This window comes from Vanessa cardui, chromosome 6 (genome assembly GCF_905220365.1).
Source record: "Vanessa cardui chromosome 6, ilVanCard2.1, whole genome shotgun sequence".
NCBI classification, from domain to species: domain Eukaryota; kingdom Metazoa; phylum Arthropoda; class Insecta; order Lepidoptera; family Nymphalidae; genus Vanessa; species Vanessa cardui.
In genome coordinates this window covers 14,493,668-14,507,966 of record NC_061128.1, presented here as the reverse complement: position 1 = coordinate 14,507,966, position 14,299 = coordinate 14,493,668, and the positions used below count along the sequence as shown (strand labels likewise).

The 14,299-nt window shown below is 34.8% G+C and overlaps 1 protein-coding gene across 10 annotated transcripts in view; it reads right to left on the bottom strand.

Moving 5' to 3' along the window:
* Positions 1 to 14,299, bottom strand: part of LOC124530653 (polypyrimidine tract-binding protein 1) — a 506,488-nt gene that overhangs the window by 152,543 nt on the left and 339,646 nt on the right. For 2 of the 10 annotated variants that reach the window (XM_047104904.1, XM_047104899.1), the window contains one exon: positions 13,913 to 13,969. The exons of the other annotated variants lie outside the window; for them this stretch is intronic. Coding sequence is in view for 1 of the 2 variants with exons in the window: in XM_047104899.1 (XP_046960855.1) it covers positions 13,913 to 13,969 (57 nt within the window). In the remaining variant the exon portion in view is untranslated. The remainder of the gene's footprint in view (positions 1 to 13,912; positions 13,970 to 14,299) is intronic. 10 annotated transcript variants of the gene reach the window in all.

Below are 14,299 nucleotides of genomic sequence, written 5' to 3'. Positions count from 1 at the left end.
ATGCTAACCAAATTCGAAATGAAGAACACCGGGTACAGTAATGAAATCTATGTAATACCCCAAACAAGCAAACAATAATAAATCATGCAAGGTATGTAAATAAGTATAAAGAGCATTTAAATGGTTTATAAGAATATTAATTAGGACGTGTTAACTAGGAGTTAGACTATTTAAACTAAACACCGATGTGTGGGCACGCTTAATCCTTTACAACGTCGATTAATCATACCAGCTGGTAATGTACACTCACTGTGGTCGCGACTGCGTCCTGTGGAGTTTCAAACGTGTACTTTATACGATAATCCTTTATTGGCTAATCGGATGCACGCTGAAATACTGATAAGAGGTTTAGCGCTACATTGATTAATGATTGAATTTGTTTACTAAGTATATTGGAATGACCGTATGAAAAATTAACGCGTGGAGTATTTATGTAATTATAAATAAATAAATATGAGACATCATCACATACATTACTCTGATCCCAATGTAAGTAGCTAAAGCACTTGTGTTACGGAAAATCAGAAGTAACGACGGCACCACAACACCCAGACCCAAGATATCATAGAAAACTAATAGTAATATACCTACATCGACTCGGCCGGGATTCGAACCCGGGACCTCGGAGTGGCGTACCCATGGAACTGGTGTACACCTCACTCGACCACGGAGGTCGTCAAATTATTAATCCATACTAACATCATTGATGTGAAAGTAACTTTGTCCGTCGCTCTTTCATTGCCAAAACCCCTGAACCGAATTGGACGAAATTTGGTATTAAGCAGACTTGAACTCCAAGGAAGAACATAGGATACCTTTTTGGCTAACACATGACAACCAACCGCCTAAAACACGAGCGAAGCCATACAACAACTATTTGTTAATATTTCCCACAGCACCCTTATTTGAATTATTTATTCATCTACTCCAGCAAAATGAATGAAAAAACAAGTTGGAAACGTTTTAACACTAATCTCACCAACTACAAGCTAGGTTTAAATAAATATTTTCGCATTAGAAAGACCGTTTATTAAGGCCGATTAAATGCAACATAAATTCACGCTTAAAACTCAAATGACAGAGTAGCAATGAAAAACTTCAACCTATAAGCTATTTTTGAACTGACGTATGATAATTAGGCAAGTTACTTGCTGGAAGACTTTTTCAATACTTACTCTTTAGTGAGCACGTGTTACTACAGTCAAAAAAGACATAAACTCTTAGCTCTCGAGGTTGGTGGCGTATATAATAGTTTCACTTAATATAGTTGTTAAATAACGATTCAAAAGTGCTTGTAAATGCCTACTTGAATCACTACATAGTATATAACAAAGTCGCTTTCTCTATCCCTATATACCTATGTATGCTTAAATCTTTAAAACTACGCAACGGATTTTGATGCGTGTTTTTTAACAGATAGAGTGATGCGAAAAGTAGGTTTTTATTTTTAATACATGAACAAATTAATTAAATAAACAGTGATAATTTTAGAAGATTCCTGTGATGTCATATCATTGCAAACATGCGAAGCAAGGGCGGGTCGTTAGTAAAGTATATTTTGAATTCGATATGAGAGTTATAAGTGAAATTGTACGTGCAGTCGTGATCAGCTGATTTGCTAATATACCCGTTTTACATTAAAAATCGAATGACAATAATAGGCACGCAACAAAAATATGAATTAGAATATACTTCGAGCATTACCATGTCACCGATATTTGTATATAACATCGCGGGTAAAACTCGCCGCTCGCACGCGAATGCCCCGTTTAATGTTTCACTCGCGTTACTTTGACAACATCTACATTCAACCAAATTGTATTTTCGTGTTTCGGCTTTTACTTATAAACACTGTTATTAAGAAAGCGACACCGTGACAGGTGCTAATGTTCGTAATTATTGAATCCATTTCGAGTAATGTAAACAATACATGTTGACGAACGACGACATTACGTTTTTTGTTTTTCTTACCGCCCACACGATCGAATTTAATAATTCTACGATATATTTCCTTGATGGTTTGGGTTCGAGTGCGTCTGGGTAGCTACCACCCAATCAATTATCCTTGCGCTGAATCGAAATATATCGTTGTATATCAGTGTTGAGCATATAAAATAACAGACGGATGATTAATTTAACGATGGAATGATTAGTGCATGCTAGTGAGGACTTATCATAATTTGGCAACCGTTCTATATTTGAAATTTTAATAAGAACGCTTTCTTTAAAGATTAGATCTGCTATTATGAAAAATATATTTTCATAATTTGTTTTGTATCTTAACATAGTGTTTGTATATTGTAGTGTAGATGTATTGGATAAATAAATGGCAAGTGTGTTTGAAGAGAAAATTGCCGCCCGGACATTGTCGTGATCGACACTGGCAGAATTATTACAGATCGGTACAAGACAATAATATAGCGAAATTGTACATCAGTGAATGGGTTGCAGTAAGGCAAGTGCCTCATTAGCCTAGTGGCTAGTTTATAACAGCAGGTATGGAAGTCTTAGATACAAGTCAAGGATACCTGTTGAATATAAGTAAATGTTGAAAATAAATTGTATTTTTCTGTACATTTGTAATTTTTTCTCCAATGCGTTTGAGATATTGGTCCTGCGTCTTATCTCCCTTCGGTTGTATTGGTTGAAGGAATAGAGAAAGCAGTTGAGTAGTCTATAGTATTGTCATCGTTACATTTATGGAATAACTAGATATGAACGCATTAAATTTAACAAAAATACTGTTGCTGTAGCCGAAGTTACTCCTTATTACATCAGCTATCCGCCAGTGAAAGTCTCGTCAAAATCGGACCAGCCAGTTCCAGAGATTTGCAGGAACAAAAAGACAGTCAGACAAAGAAACGTTATTTTGGTATATGTACCGTGTAAACACTGAATTTTTTTATATGTATAGATTTACTGATAAATAAATAAGTATAGTCTGTTAAAATAAAAAAATACAGCACATGGGACTAAGATAATTGATCCGTAGGTGAAATGTGGGCTCATAAATAATAGATAATTTTGTGTACCACCCGGTGATTCTATTAAGCCCAATCTACCTCATAATATATAATGCATATAAGTTTTGTCTCTTCTTCTTAATTACCCTGGCTCACTTTCCCTTCCAATCGCACCCTTTGTACTTCCCTTTGGGGGTAGAATAATTGATGAGCTGACAAGCTTTTATAAGGGTTACAATGAATTTATTATATATTTATTTTCATCATTAATATTTTTTAAAACTACCTTCAAATTATTAACAAATGCTCTATACAAACAAATTTGTAAACAACAACAGCCTGTAAAGTATTCCTCTCTCTTTAAGGAGAAGGTTTAGAACATATGCCACCACGCTGTTTCAATGCGGGTTGGTGGAATACAAATTACAACTTTGTAATAAAAATATTAAATACTTTTTTTTAAATAAATGATGACCAAATAGAAGTCGAAAATAATATTGAAAGAAAAAACAGTGCACCGTGATTACACGGAGATTAAATTAATACACGTATGAAAGTATTACTTGAGCATTTTATTGCAAAAATCTTTTCTACAAGAACTTCAGCGAATAAATTAGGGGGAATTGTGGAGAAGGTAAGACGCCTGTTATCTCCTTCGTAATTTTACAGCTCTTAGGACAAAATCTTGAGAGCAATTATTCCCATTTAAAATCAGACTGGAAATAAAAATGGAGACTTTTTGCTAGTATTTTCTTTCCTTTTCTAATATATACATCATGCTCAACTATTGTATAAATGTATTTGTTTATGTGTGTGGGACCATGAAAAAATTTAATAAGACTGCTTTTATTCACAGAAAACATAATATTATTCAATTGATTTTTTTTATTTATTGTCACTATAAAATATATTTAAAACCTTTCCTTACATCGGCGAATGCATCACCAACCTTAGACTGTCTCTTGTGTCTACAGATTCACTTACCACGCAAACCGGAACAACAATACTGAGTATTATTGTTAGACGGATATCTGATGAGTAACAGGTTTGCATGACCAACTAGTTTATATTTTGAAAGCTTTTTGATAATTACGCACGAAAATCAGTTATCTGTTCGCGAAAATAGAGTGAAAATCTTCGCAGGATTTCTTAAATAAGTAACATCGTGTGAAGAGAACTTTAATTTACAATATAGATATATATGTATTGATTTAGTAAGTTTTGATCTTTCCGAGTGCCAGTTATAATATCCTTACCTCTAATCTACATACATAATATGTATTTACATAAGAGCTCGGCCAGCTAACACGCAAAAAGCAACTGTATAATAAGTACATAAATATCAAAGTGGTATACCGGTAATGGTGTAATTTCGTTGGCTTGTGGTCGATGGAATGTACTGTAACAAAGAACATAAAATAGGCTTTACCAGGTAAGGAAGGTAGGAAGGACCGGTAGATCATTACGAGGCCCGCGTCATTTGTTTATTAAACACCCTCTGAGACGGAACAGAATAATGGGAATGTAGACTTTGTCACGGACGTTTTACCTCGAAATTAAATCGTAGTAATGACGCGGCTCACTCGCCGCACTGTTCGGCTTCCGACCCCAGTTATTAAGTTCCCTGCCGTCTTGAGGTCGAAATGAATAGGTTTCTTTAAAAGCCTGCTAGCATGCCAGCTGTCATAGATATGAAAAGAATTGGGTTGAGTGGTCCTCGGGCGTCACCGAAAAATACGTAAAGTGAAGAAAAAAAAAAATGTCTCGTTTTTCTGCGTATCTTTACTAAGTCGGTGTTTTGTTTAATTGTCGTTTCGAAATATTTTTGTTTTTATCGTATTTTCAGAAAAAGGACAATCATTTTTTTCTTTTGAATGATATTTTATAAAATTCTATCTTTAGATATTTTTTTATGAAATATAAGTGTATTTACAATTACTTAAACATAATTTATAATACAAAAACTATATAACGGAATGAGGTCGAAACCGAGATAAAATGACCCGACAGCGGTGAGTTCCCGGTACCTAGATATAAATGATAACGCTTTCATTTATTATGGAAGGACTCATATGAATAATGACACCACTAAGCCTATGCCACACTACCTATATCACGCTAATTATAAGCACGAAACTTGTGCTTAATTTTGAAGGGAAACTTCTTAGTGTGAAGTAACTAAATTGAAACGTAGATAAATTCAACTATTAAGTATTTTTGATTTATTGTAAACTAGCGACCGGCCTCGGCTTTTCACGGGTGCAATACTGATGCTAAATATACTACAGAATTTGTTGAAAACTTCTGAAATTATCAGTGTTGCTTTTACTATATTATCCATGTATTGTATTCAAAAACCTTCATCTCGAGTCACTCTATACATTGAAAATAAAATGCAACAAAATCCGTTGCGTAATTTTAAAAACCTAAGCATACATATGGAAAGACAGCGGTAAGTGATTTGTTATATATTATGCAATGATATGTTAAAAATATTAAATCAATTAATAAATACGTATAAAAGTCAAAATTGATAACGTAGGCTAGGAAAGTTATAAAATTTGTTAAAGAATTTTAATTAAAAAGTTGTCCGAGGTACCCTAGCTGTATGTAATGTTATCCGTTGTAGATTATTTTATAATTGGCTACCCGCGGTTAGGACTGGATCGTTTTATTTACGAAGCGTAGGCTCTAATTACAGATGTATTGTAGCAAATGACCTGAATAAAAATATTCAGTAGGCTTTGGTAATGTGAAAAGAATTGTTGCGCTTTCTGTTTTATTACATACATTATTTAAACGTGGTAGGGCTTTGTGCGCCCACTGGGTGGGCCCCGCTCATCAGTTATTTTACGGGGTGAAGGGTGAGTGAGCCGATGTCACCTCGTGGTCGGTGGCGTAACAACTGAGTGTATTTTATATCTTACTGCCTATGCTATAAGGGATTTACTAATTGATTTTTATTTGCAAATTATTATATTATTTTAATACTGCTATTACAATTTTAATGACAATATCGTTATAGCAGAAATGGGGTTAAGTAATAATAATTCTTCTCAAATTCTTATTATAAAAGGTAGAATGGCTCCCATTTGAGATTATTTATTAATGGTCCTTATGATCTCCTAAGGAAACTGCTGCATTATTAAATAGGTACCTGTTATTGTTGTACCTAATAAATCATATATTTAAATAATTAAATATAAGACTAATATAAGTTCAATATTAGTTAAAAAAAACTACGATAAGTATGCATCGACTGCAAAATGAAGTCTTACATTTGCGAAGTTAAAATTATCTCGAATAAATGATACAAGCGTTACGTCAACTTACATTTCAATAATTAATCATTTCCGTGAAACCGAAATTCAAGTAAAACCAATACATTAACGAAGAATAACCATCTGTAATATCTACGTGAAGCACTTTGGTGGTAAATGAAAAACAGACTCCATAAATATTTAACTTTAACGAGGCTTTTTAACGATACTTTTAAAATGGAAGTCTTATAGGTATATTCGAATTAAAAATACACGACGCGGTTTTTAACATTAAAAAGCGTATTAGAACAGCCGTTTTAATAGACTTTTAATGGTAAAAAATACAGCTTCTGATTAAATATCATGGAACGAGTTTCGGAACTTTTAGCGTATGAACAATGGACTACTAGACAAAACAATGTAATAGATAAATATACCGTAGTCGTGTGATATCATGGGCGGTGTATTTTGATAGTAATACAAGGATGAACGTGGGCTGGTAGTTTCATAGATAAATTGTGGCATGCGGAACGTACACTGACGCTTGCTGACTGTATACATTGAGCTGTAACTCTCCCAAGATGACCTTGAGTTATCAGGCAGCATCTCTGTACCATACAGAGATGCGCCTGCCTGCCTGCAAAGCCTGTTATCTTGAGAATACGTCAGCTTTCTTTCTAATACTTGAATATATCTTCTACGATGGCTTTCTCGTTTTGAATCCAATTGTTATAAAACTACAACCATTTTGGTTTCACAGCACTCCATTGGCGACAGCTTAGGAAATACCTTTGCAGCCAAACACATAATAATCATTAAACGGTTTTAATAAGTTTAGCTCAGACACACTTATAATTTACGCCAAAAATCCTATGCCTCAAGAGTCATTACTTAAATGAAGCTCATGAATCTTGATCAATACTTCTGTTAATTAGCTACGAACGATAGAATTCAAATGGATTGATCATTATTTGTATATTGAAGCTGATAAATCTATTTCGAAGAACTTAAATGTCACAAGCGACATTTACGTATAATCAGTGATATGTCTTAGTGGATAGAAGTTCTCCGGTTCGAATTCGTGTAATTTCGCTATGAATTCATGAGCTGTTCTGACAGAAGATACTTGTATTTGTCCGCTAAGCCTGACACCAATTGACAACTAACACGGATTGGAATAAGTTCCAAGCCTTATTCTAACGAGGAAACCTTTGCGCACCTCTGGTATTTAAAGAATAGTACACGCGTCGCTTTTTTTGTATTTTTTTCAATGACACTCGTTTGAAACCAAAGAACGATTTTTATAAATTTAAAAATGGAATTTAAACAAATTATGACGTTACTTCAAAAAAATATTCTTGTCATTATTGTTTAACTTAGATATAGGCCATAAAGTTAGTTCAATTATATGGTTTAGTTAAAAGAACTTGTCGATCTCAACTAAAGTTACGAGTTCATTACCGATTTCTTTTAATTCTCATTTTCGACCGTGGAAAATATAAGATTTTGCCTCCCTTTTCCAATTCATAAACTAATAGTTTTGTAAACCCAATAGCCATTACGAAAATAAAACTATAAGAGTTCTATTTACTGAGACATTTAAAGATACACATTTAATACAAATAAAACGTTAAAATAACCAATGAAATTATTTCTTTTTCAGATTTAATATCATTGAAAGTTTGCTAAGGAATAGTCCAATAATTCCATTATTTCTCTTGTTAAAGGTTATATCGAGCAGTGGTTCCTTATATTGCGAATCTCAGCCAACTCGTGGGGGAATACCTTCGCCTTGCCTTTTGTTTTGAACAATCAAGTCGAGATGAGATCCAAACCTCACTTGACACAATTTCACCGTTGAAATTAAAACGGTGATACGTCATGAGTATTAGATGCTATGGAACACAATTTCCTAAGCCACTTGCAGCGTAAGATATATTCATTCAACGTTTATTTGGTGTTCGGTTTTTAGGTGAATTCTGGCTAGGTACCGACAAATAGTTACTTAGTTATATTGACCTAGTGTAATCACTAAGGTGAGCTGAGATGGCCCAGTGGTTAGAACCCGTGCATCTTAACCGATGATTGCGGGTTCAAACCCAGGCAAGCAGCACTATATATATGTGCTTAATTTGTGTTTATAATTCATCTCGTGCTCAGCGGTGAAGGAAAACATCGTGAGGAAACCTGCATGTGTCTAATTTCATCGAAATTCTGCCACACGTGCTTTCCACCAACCCGCATTGGAACAGCGTGGTGGAATACGTTCCAAACCCTCTCCTTAATGGAAGAGGACGCCTTATCTCAGCAGTGGGAAATGTACAGGCTGTTACTTTACTTAATCACTAAGGGACATAACATAGTATCTCCAAGTTTAAGTGGTGCATTGGTTATGTAAGGAATTGTTAATATTACAACCATTAGGTGGCCTATTCGTCCATCAGTCTATTAATTTTATTTTCATTTAATATTATAAATGTGTAATTAACTCTGTCTGTCTTTTGCTCTTCCACGACTAAATCAATAAACCGAATTTGATGAAATTTGGTGTGAAGCAAACTTGAACTCCAAGGAAGAAAGCTACTTTTTTGCCCGACACATGACAACCAACACCCTAAAACGCGAGACAATTATTATTTTTAAAAACAAATTAGTTGCTTAATATTAATAGCCAAGTAACATTCAATGAGGTCCCAATAATGGCCGTCTCGATGAGCGCAGCCGTATCGCAATATTCGTACAATTTCCCATGGTGAATATTCCACATACAACGAGAACTACTTTTCCCATCGGGTGCGGCGCAATGTCCGTGGCAATGCACTTTCGCTGACCCCTTGCCTCCTCCCACGAGTGCCATCTCTTTCACACTCGCTACTTTCTTCATTTCACCTCTCTGTTGCACGCAGTTGCGTCTGCGCTTCCCGGTTGCCGAGGTAATAACATTCTACGACGGTATACGTCGTCGGCGTGGAACGGGTTCTGTCGATGACTTGGACGATTACTTGTATGAGAAACAATGGTTACCACGATCACATTTACAAAACTGGTCTCACAATTTAAAAATATTTTTGTAGCGAATCACATTTGATTCTAACAAAACTGACATATGACATACAATTTGAATATTACAACCTCATTCGAAAACGATGTAAAACACTTTATCTCTTTCGATCAACATTGATTTGTCATTTGAAAGAAGAAGACACCATTGTTTCACGAAGTACTCCCTCAACAATATTCATAGATCAACGTACTGTTATATGAGCTTTAATTTAACTATTCAGTGATTTAATATACTTTAATATAATTAAGCATTTTATTACTCAATGTAACGTATAGATTTATTACTGTAATTTTAGTTAGATAATCACTTCGAATGAATGTAATGCACCAGTAAAACATGAAGTCAGAACGAGTCTCACCAGTTATACCAGAAACAAAACATTACGTAAACGAAACGATACTTCAAAACGTTTGAAAGATATCCATTTTGTGTGTGTAACTTAGCCGGCACAGGAAACTCGAAAGCCGTCGATCTTTCTAACGCTCTATATTGTTTCACTATCTGCTTCCAGGTGAACGCTTTTCTAGAATATTCGAATGCTGAAATTCTATCCGATTTTAAAACATCACGAAACTCTAGAACATTCTAATCGTAAGTATGTATATGTATGTGAATAAATAAAAAACGTAAAATTATTGTATACGGTTTCATGGATCCATTAGAGGCCGCATCTAAGTTATGGATCACACAGATGTATCTCCATCCAGTGTAATTTAAAAGCTGGATATCAAGTGTGCATTCGAGTGCCAAGGGTATTTCAACTTTAACAATCAAATATTTAGGACTACATTCGTTAGTATCACTCTCGGGAGGACCGCGTCCTAGACTTGCAAGCGTATCGTCGCTCTCGGTACCGACTGTACCAAGTGCCCGGCGGGCGTTTTTATTTTGAAACATAAGCCTAAGTATTTGAGTGCACATTTGATTGTGCAGCTCATGTTCCTATGGTACATCGCGACTAGCAACATTCCATCGCACAATGAGTAATTTAAAAATTCAAAAACTCGTCGACGCTCCGCGTACGAGAGGTGAGGCGATCCTACGAGCTGCTCTGCAATTTAGACAGTTATCTGTTTACATACAACACAATGTGCTTAAAAGGGAAACAATTCGTGCCGGTTGAGGTTCGAACAAAAATATTTTTAAACTTCGACGACCTCAATTGTATTTCTACATTCGTTTGAAATTTTGAGCTCGTTGAAATTTTTGACGAGTAAACTGTTAGGTTGGATTAACTTCAGTCATAATTCGGTAAACATCGGAACAGAATAAAGCTCGTCAGTGGATAACAGTACGGGATCTTGGATTCAATATCAATTACCAAGAAAAATAAGGAATGTAATTCTTCGAAGCGATTCGCGTACTGGATGCTAATTGGTAAACACGGCGCACTGCCCACGACTGCTCACTATCCGCGCGTATACTATTTTAAAATGAAATTCTTTCGATTCATATATTGCAAAGTATAATTGCACGTAATCGAGTTATGTAGCGCATCGCTTCTGGAATTTCTGAATAGCTATTCGATTGAAATTTAATTACTCAAACGTTTTTCGATATACTTAGCATATTATGGATGCGATACGTATCGCGTTTTATGAAAAGTTTTCCAATAAATAACGAATTTATTTCGTCAAAACATAACACTTATTTGTGTACAACGCGTTAAGCGAAGGGTTATGTTTGGGATAAGAATTGAAATAAACATATTTTACGAAATCAAAAATGGAAATTTTCATTAAAAGGGTTCAATACAGCGGCTTAATTTTTTAAACAAACACACCAAGTGAAAATGAAAATATTATTCTTGAAACAATGCTTATTAGATTCAATTCGCAGGCGCGATGGTGTGAAATTTGTATTACATCACATAGCAATTTGAACTTTAATTCGATTGGCGTAATGTTTGAATTCATTTAAAATATAAATGTTCAGTTATTTGCAGTGTGGCACGGTGCGGTACGTTGTAAGAGCGAGGCGGTAAAAACTCGGCTGTAATTAGTCTTTCGAGTCGAACCGTGAAGAGATGCGAGCGTCAAGTGGGTAGCGAGGCCCGATGCGCCGGACTCTGACGCCTCTATTAAATAGGTGCACATCAACTACGCTATTTCTGTGGAAAGTGCCACGTTATAACTATTTCTAAGCAAAAAATGTTTTCGAATTTTAGTTTATAATACATTTTTTGAATTATGTTTTATGAAATATTAAAAAAAAAAACAGATCTGAACAATAAACGCTTATTCGGGACAAATATACGCGTCAAAAACGTTCTACACATGTTACCGATTTAACGTTGCTTTCTAGTTCGAGTTTTAAGTTATGATTAAAAACATAAATGCGTTGTTTTGTATAATTGTTAACATTAACATGAAAAATTAGATTGGTTGGTTTATCTTTCTTAAAAGCCCATATCTATACCATTCCCGACATCTTTGATACTTTTTATGACAACGCTTCGATTGTTCATTGGACGTATATCAATTAAAAAAAAAACGTGGCCGTTATAGGACGCCCCGCTGATGTGAAGCATTGAAATTGGTTGTTATAGCAAGAATTTCAATTAAAGTAAACCAATAATTAATACTGAGTGAAATAAATAAATAATTGAATTCCGTTGAAATATATATTTCTCGTGCAGAGCGCTGACGAATATACCGTAAATACAACACACAGCATAAGAGAGAGTCACGCTGTTTCCCGTCACGGCCTTAGATTATTTATATATCTAGATCGCACTACAAAAAAACTAAACCAAACGGACCAACTTGATTATCTCAGCGTGCGTGACAATTATGCTCGGCATTTACCAATCTCCATACTAGTTTACAAGTAGTGGCCAAAAGTTGGCTACAAATTTGTTTGTGGCCAACAAAAATAATCAGAGGTAAATAAGGCATACGAGTTACCTTACCCCCAAGACGTAATAGATGTGTTACGTCGAAAACATTTCACTTGTATATATATGTTTTATCTGCTACAATTCAATTTACTTGTATGTATATATTTACGTCACATTCACAAATACAAAACACATACAACTGTGGTGGCTATTCATACAATCGTATTCAGGAATTCAATGTATAGAAAACTCCAGCGGAAAAAATGTTTACATGAGTTACGGGAGTTTGAAAAGCAAAAAGACCAAATAACTTTGTGGATTTCGAGTTCGCTTTGATACTCTTGAAAGTATGAAAATCTTGTTGATTAACTCTTCGGTCCCTTCGGAGATGTATTTTTTTTTATTTTATTCGAGAATATTCTGATAGCTGCATTCGTATCCGAGCGTTATATTTATTCATTATAAGTTTAACTCGAGATACAACTATTTATCCGAAGTTATCAAATTTTCTTTTGACGCTAGTTTGTATATGGAAGTCAAAGACATTTCTTTTTTTTTTATTCGAATCGTCAGATTTGCTATGGTTGATATTTTTGGACGAATTTTGAACACAATTTTTTAAACGTATCTTAAATATATAATTATAATAATAATATGAGACAACATCACCTACATTACTCTGATCCCAATGTAAGTAGCTAAAGAACTTGTGTTATGGAAAATTAGAAGTAACGACGGTACCACAAACACCCAGACCCAAGACTACATAGAAAACTAATGATAATCTACATTGACTCGGCCGGGAATCTAACCCGGGATATCGGAGTGGCGACATGAAAACCGATGTACACACAACTTGACCATGGAGGTCGTCGATATAATATAAAAGATAATATAAGATATATTATGTATATGTTCGATGTTCAGTTATTTATGTGTAAATAATGTTGGCATAATGTTTAATTTTATGCTTAATAATTTTAAGATGTCTGACTCGATTGGAGTAAGACCAGGCGATAGACTGACAGATTTACGCGCTCTCCGAGACTGGAGATTATAAACAATCCCGGCCATCTAACATTTAAAAGATACATTTTTATTACCCTCCACCGAACCTCCGAATCTGTAACCGTAAAAGCTTTTTTTTATCAGACAAAAATCAAGCAGAATAATAAAAGTACTTTTAAATCATAGTACGGAATTTAATGTCAAACTACCATCAAACAGAGACTATCTAGAAAAGAACTGTAAATAAACTCAGTAGTTACTCTTTTCTGACAATTCTATAGTGAATCTATATTATTATTTTTTATGGTATAGGTTGGCGGACAAGCATATGGGCCACCTGATGGAAAGTGGTCACCATCACCAGACAATGACGCTGTAAGATATATAACCTTACATCGTCAATGCGCCACCAACCTTGGGAACTAAGATGCTATGTCCCTTGTACCTGTAGTTACACTGGCTCGCTCACTATTATTATTATAAATGTGAAAGTAACTCTGTCTCTCAGTCTGTCTATTGCTCTTTAACCACCAAACCGCTGAACCGAATTTAATAATCAAGTATGAAGCAAACATTAACTCCATAAAAAAAGAACAAAGGCTACTATTTGCCTGTCACGTGACAACTAATACCCTAAGACGGGACCGAAGGATGACTACTAGTTCATAATAAATGTGACAATTGGTAATTAAATTTATAAGGAATTGATTACCTTAATTGAAGCCTTAGTCTACTTAAGTCATCAGAATCTACCGATATACTTGCGAATTTAACTCACCGTTTCGGACGCTGTGTAGCGCCCGTTGCTGCACTCAAGTAGTGAAGATTCACTCACCTGGAATAAAGAAATGATACACTATGAGTTGTAGTTGAAAATGAGTTAACAATTATACAATGAATTGTTATGCAATACAATATCAGGCCGCACCAGCACCGACTACGACGAAATTTCGACCGAAACAAAACCTTAGTTTTTTCAATTGTGTCGACGATACATCGATACGTAATGTATATAAAATTGTGCCGTATATACACATAGGTATTAAAGTAAACAGTTAGTAAAGTTACATATTCTATGACTAAAGTATTTCACAACTGTGTATCACATATTCTTTGACATATCAAAACAACAACAACAACAACAGCCTGTAAATTCCCACTGCTG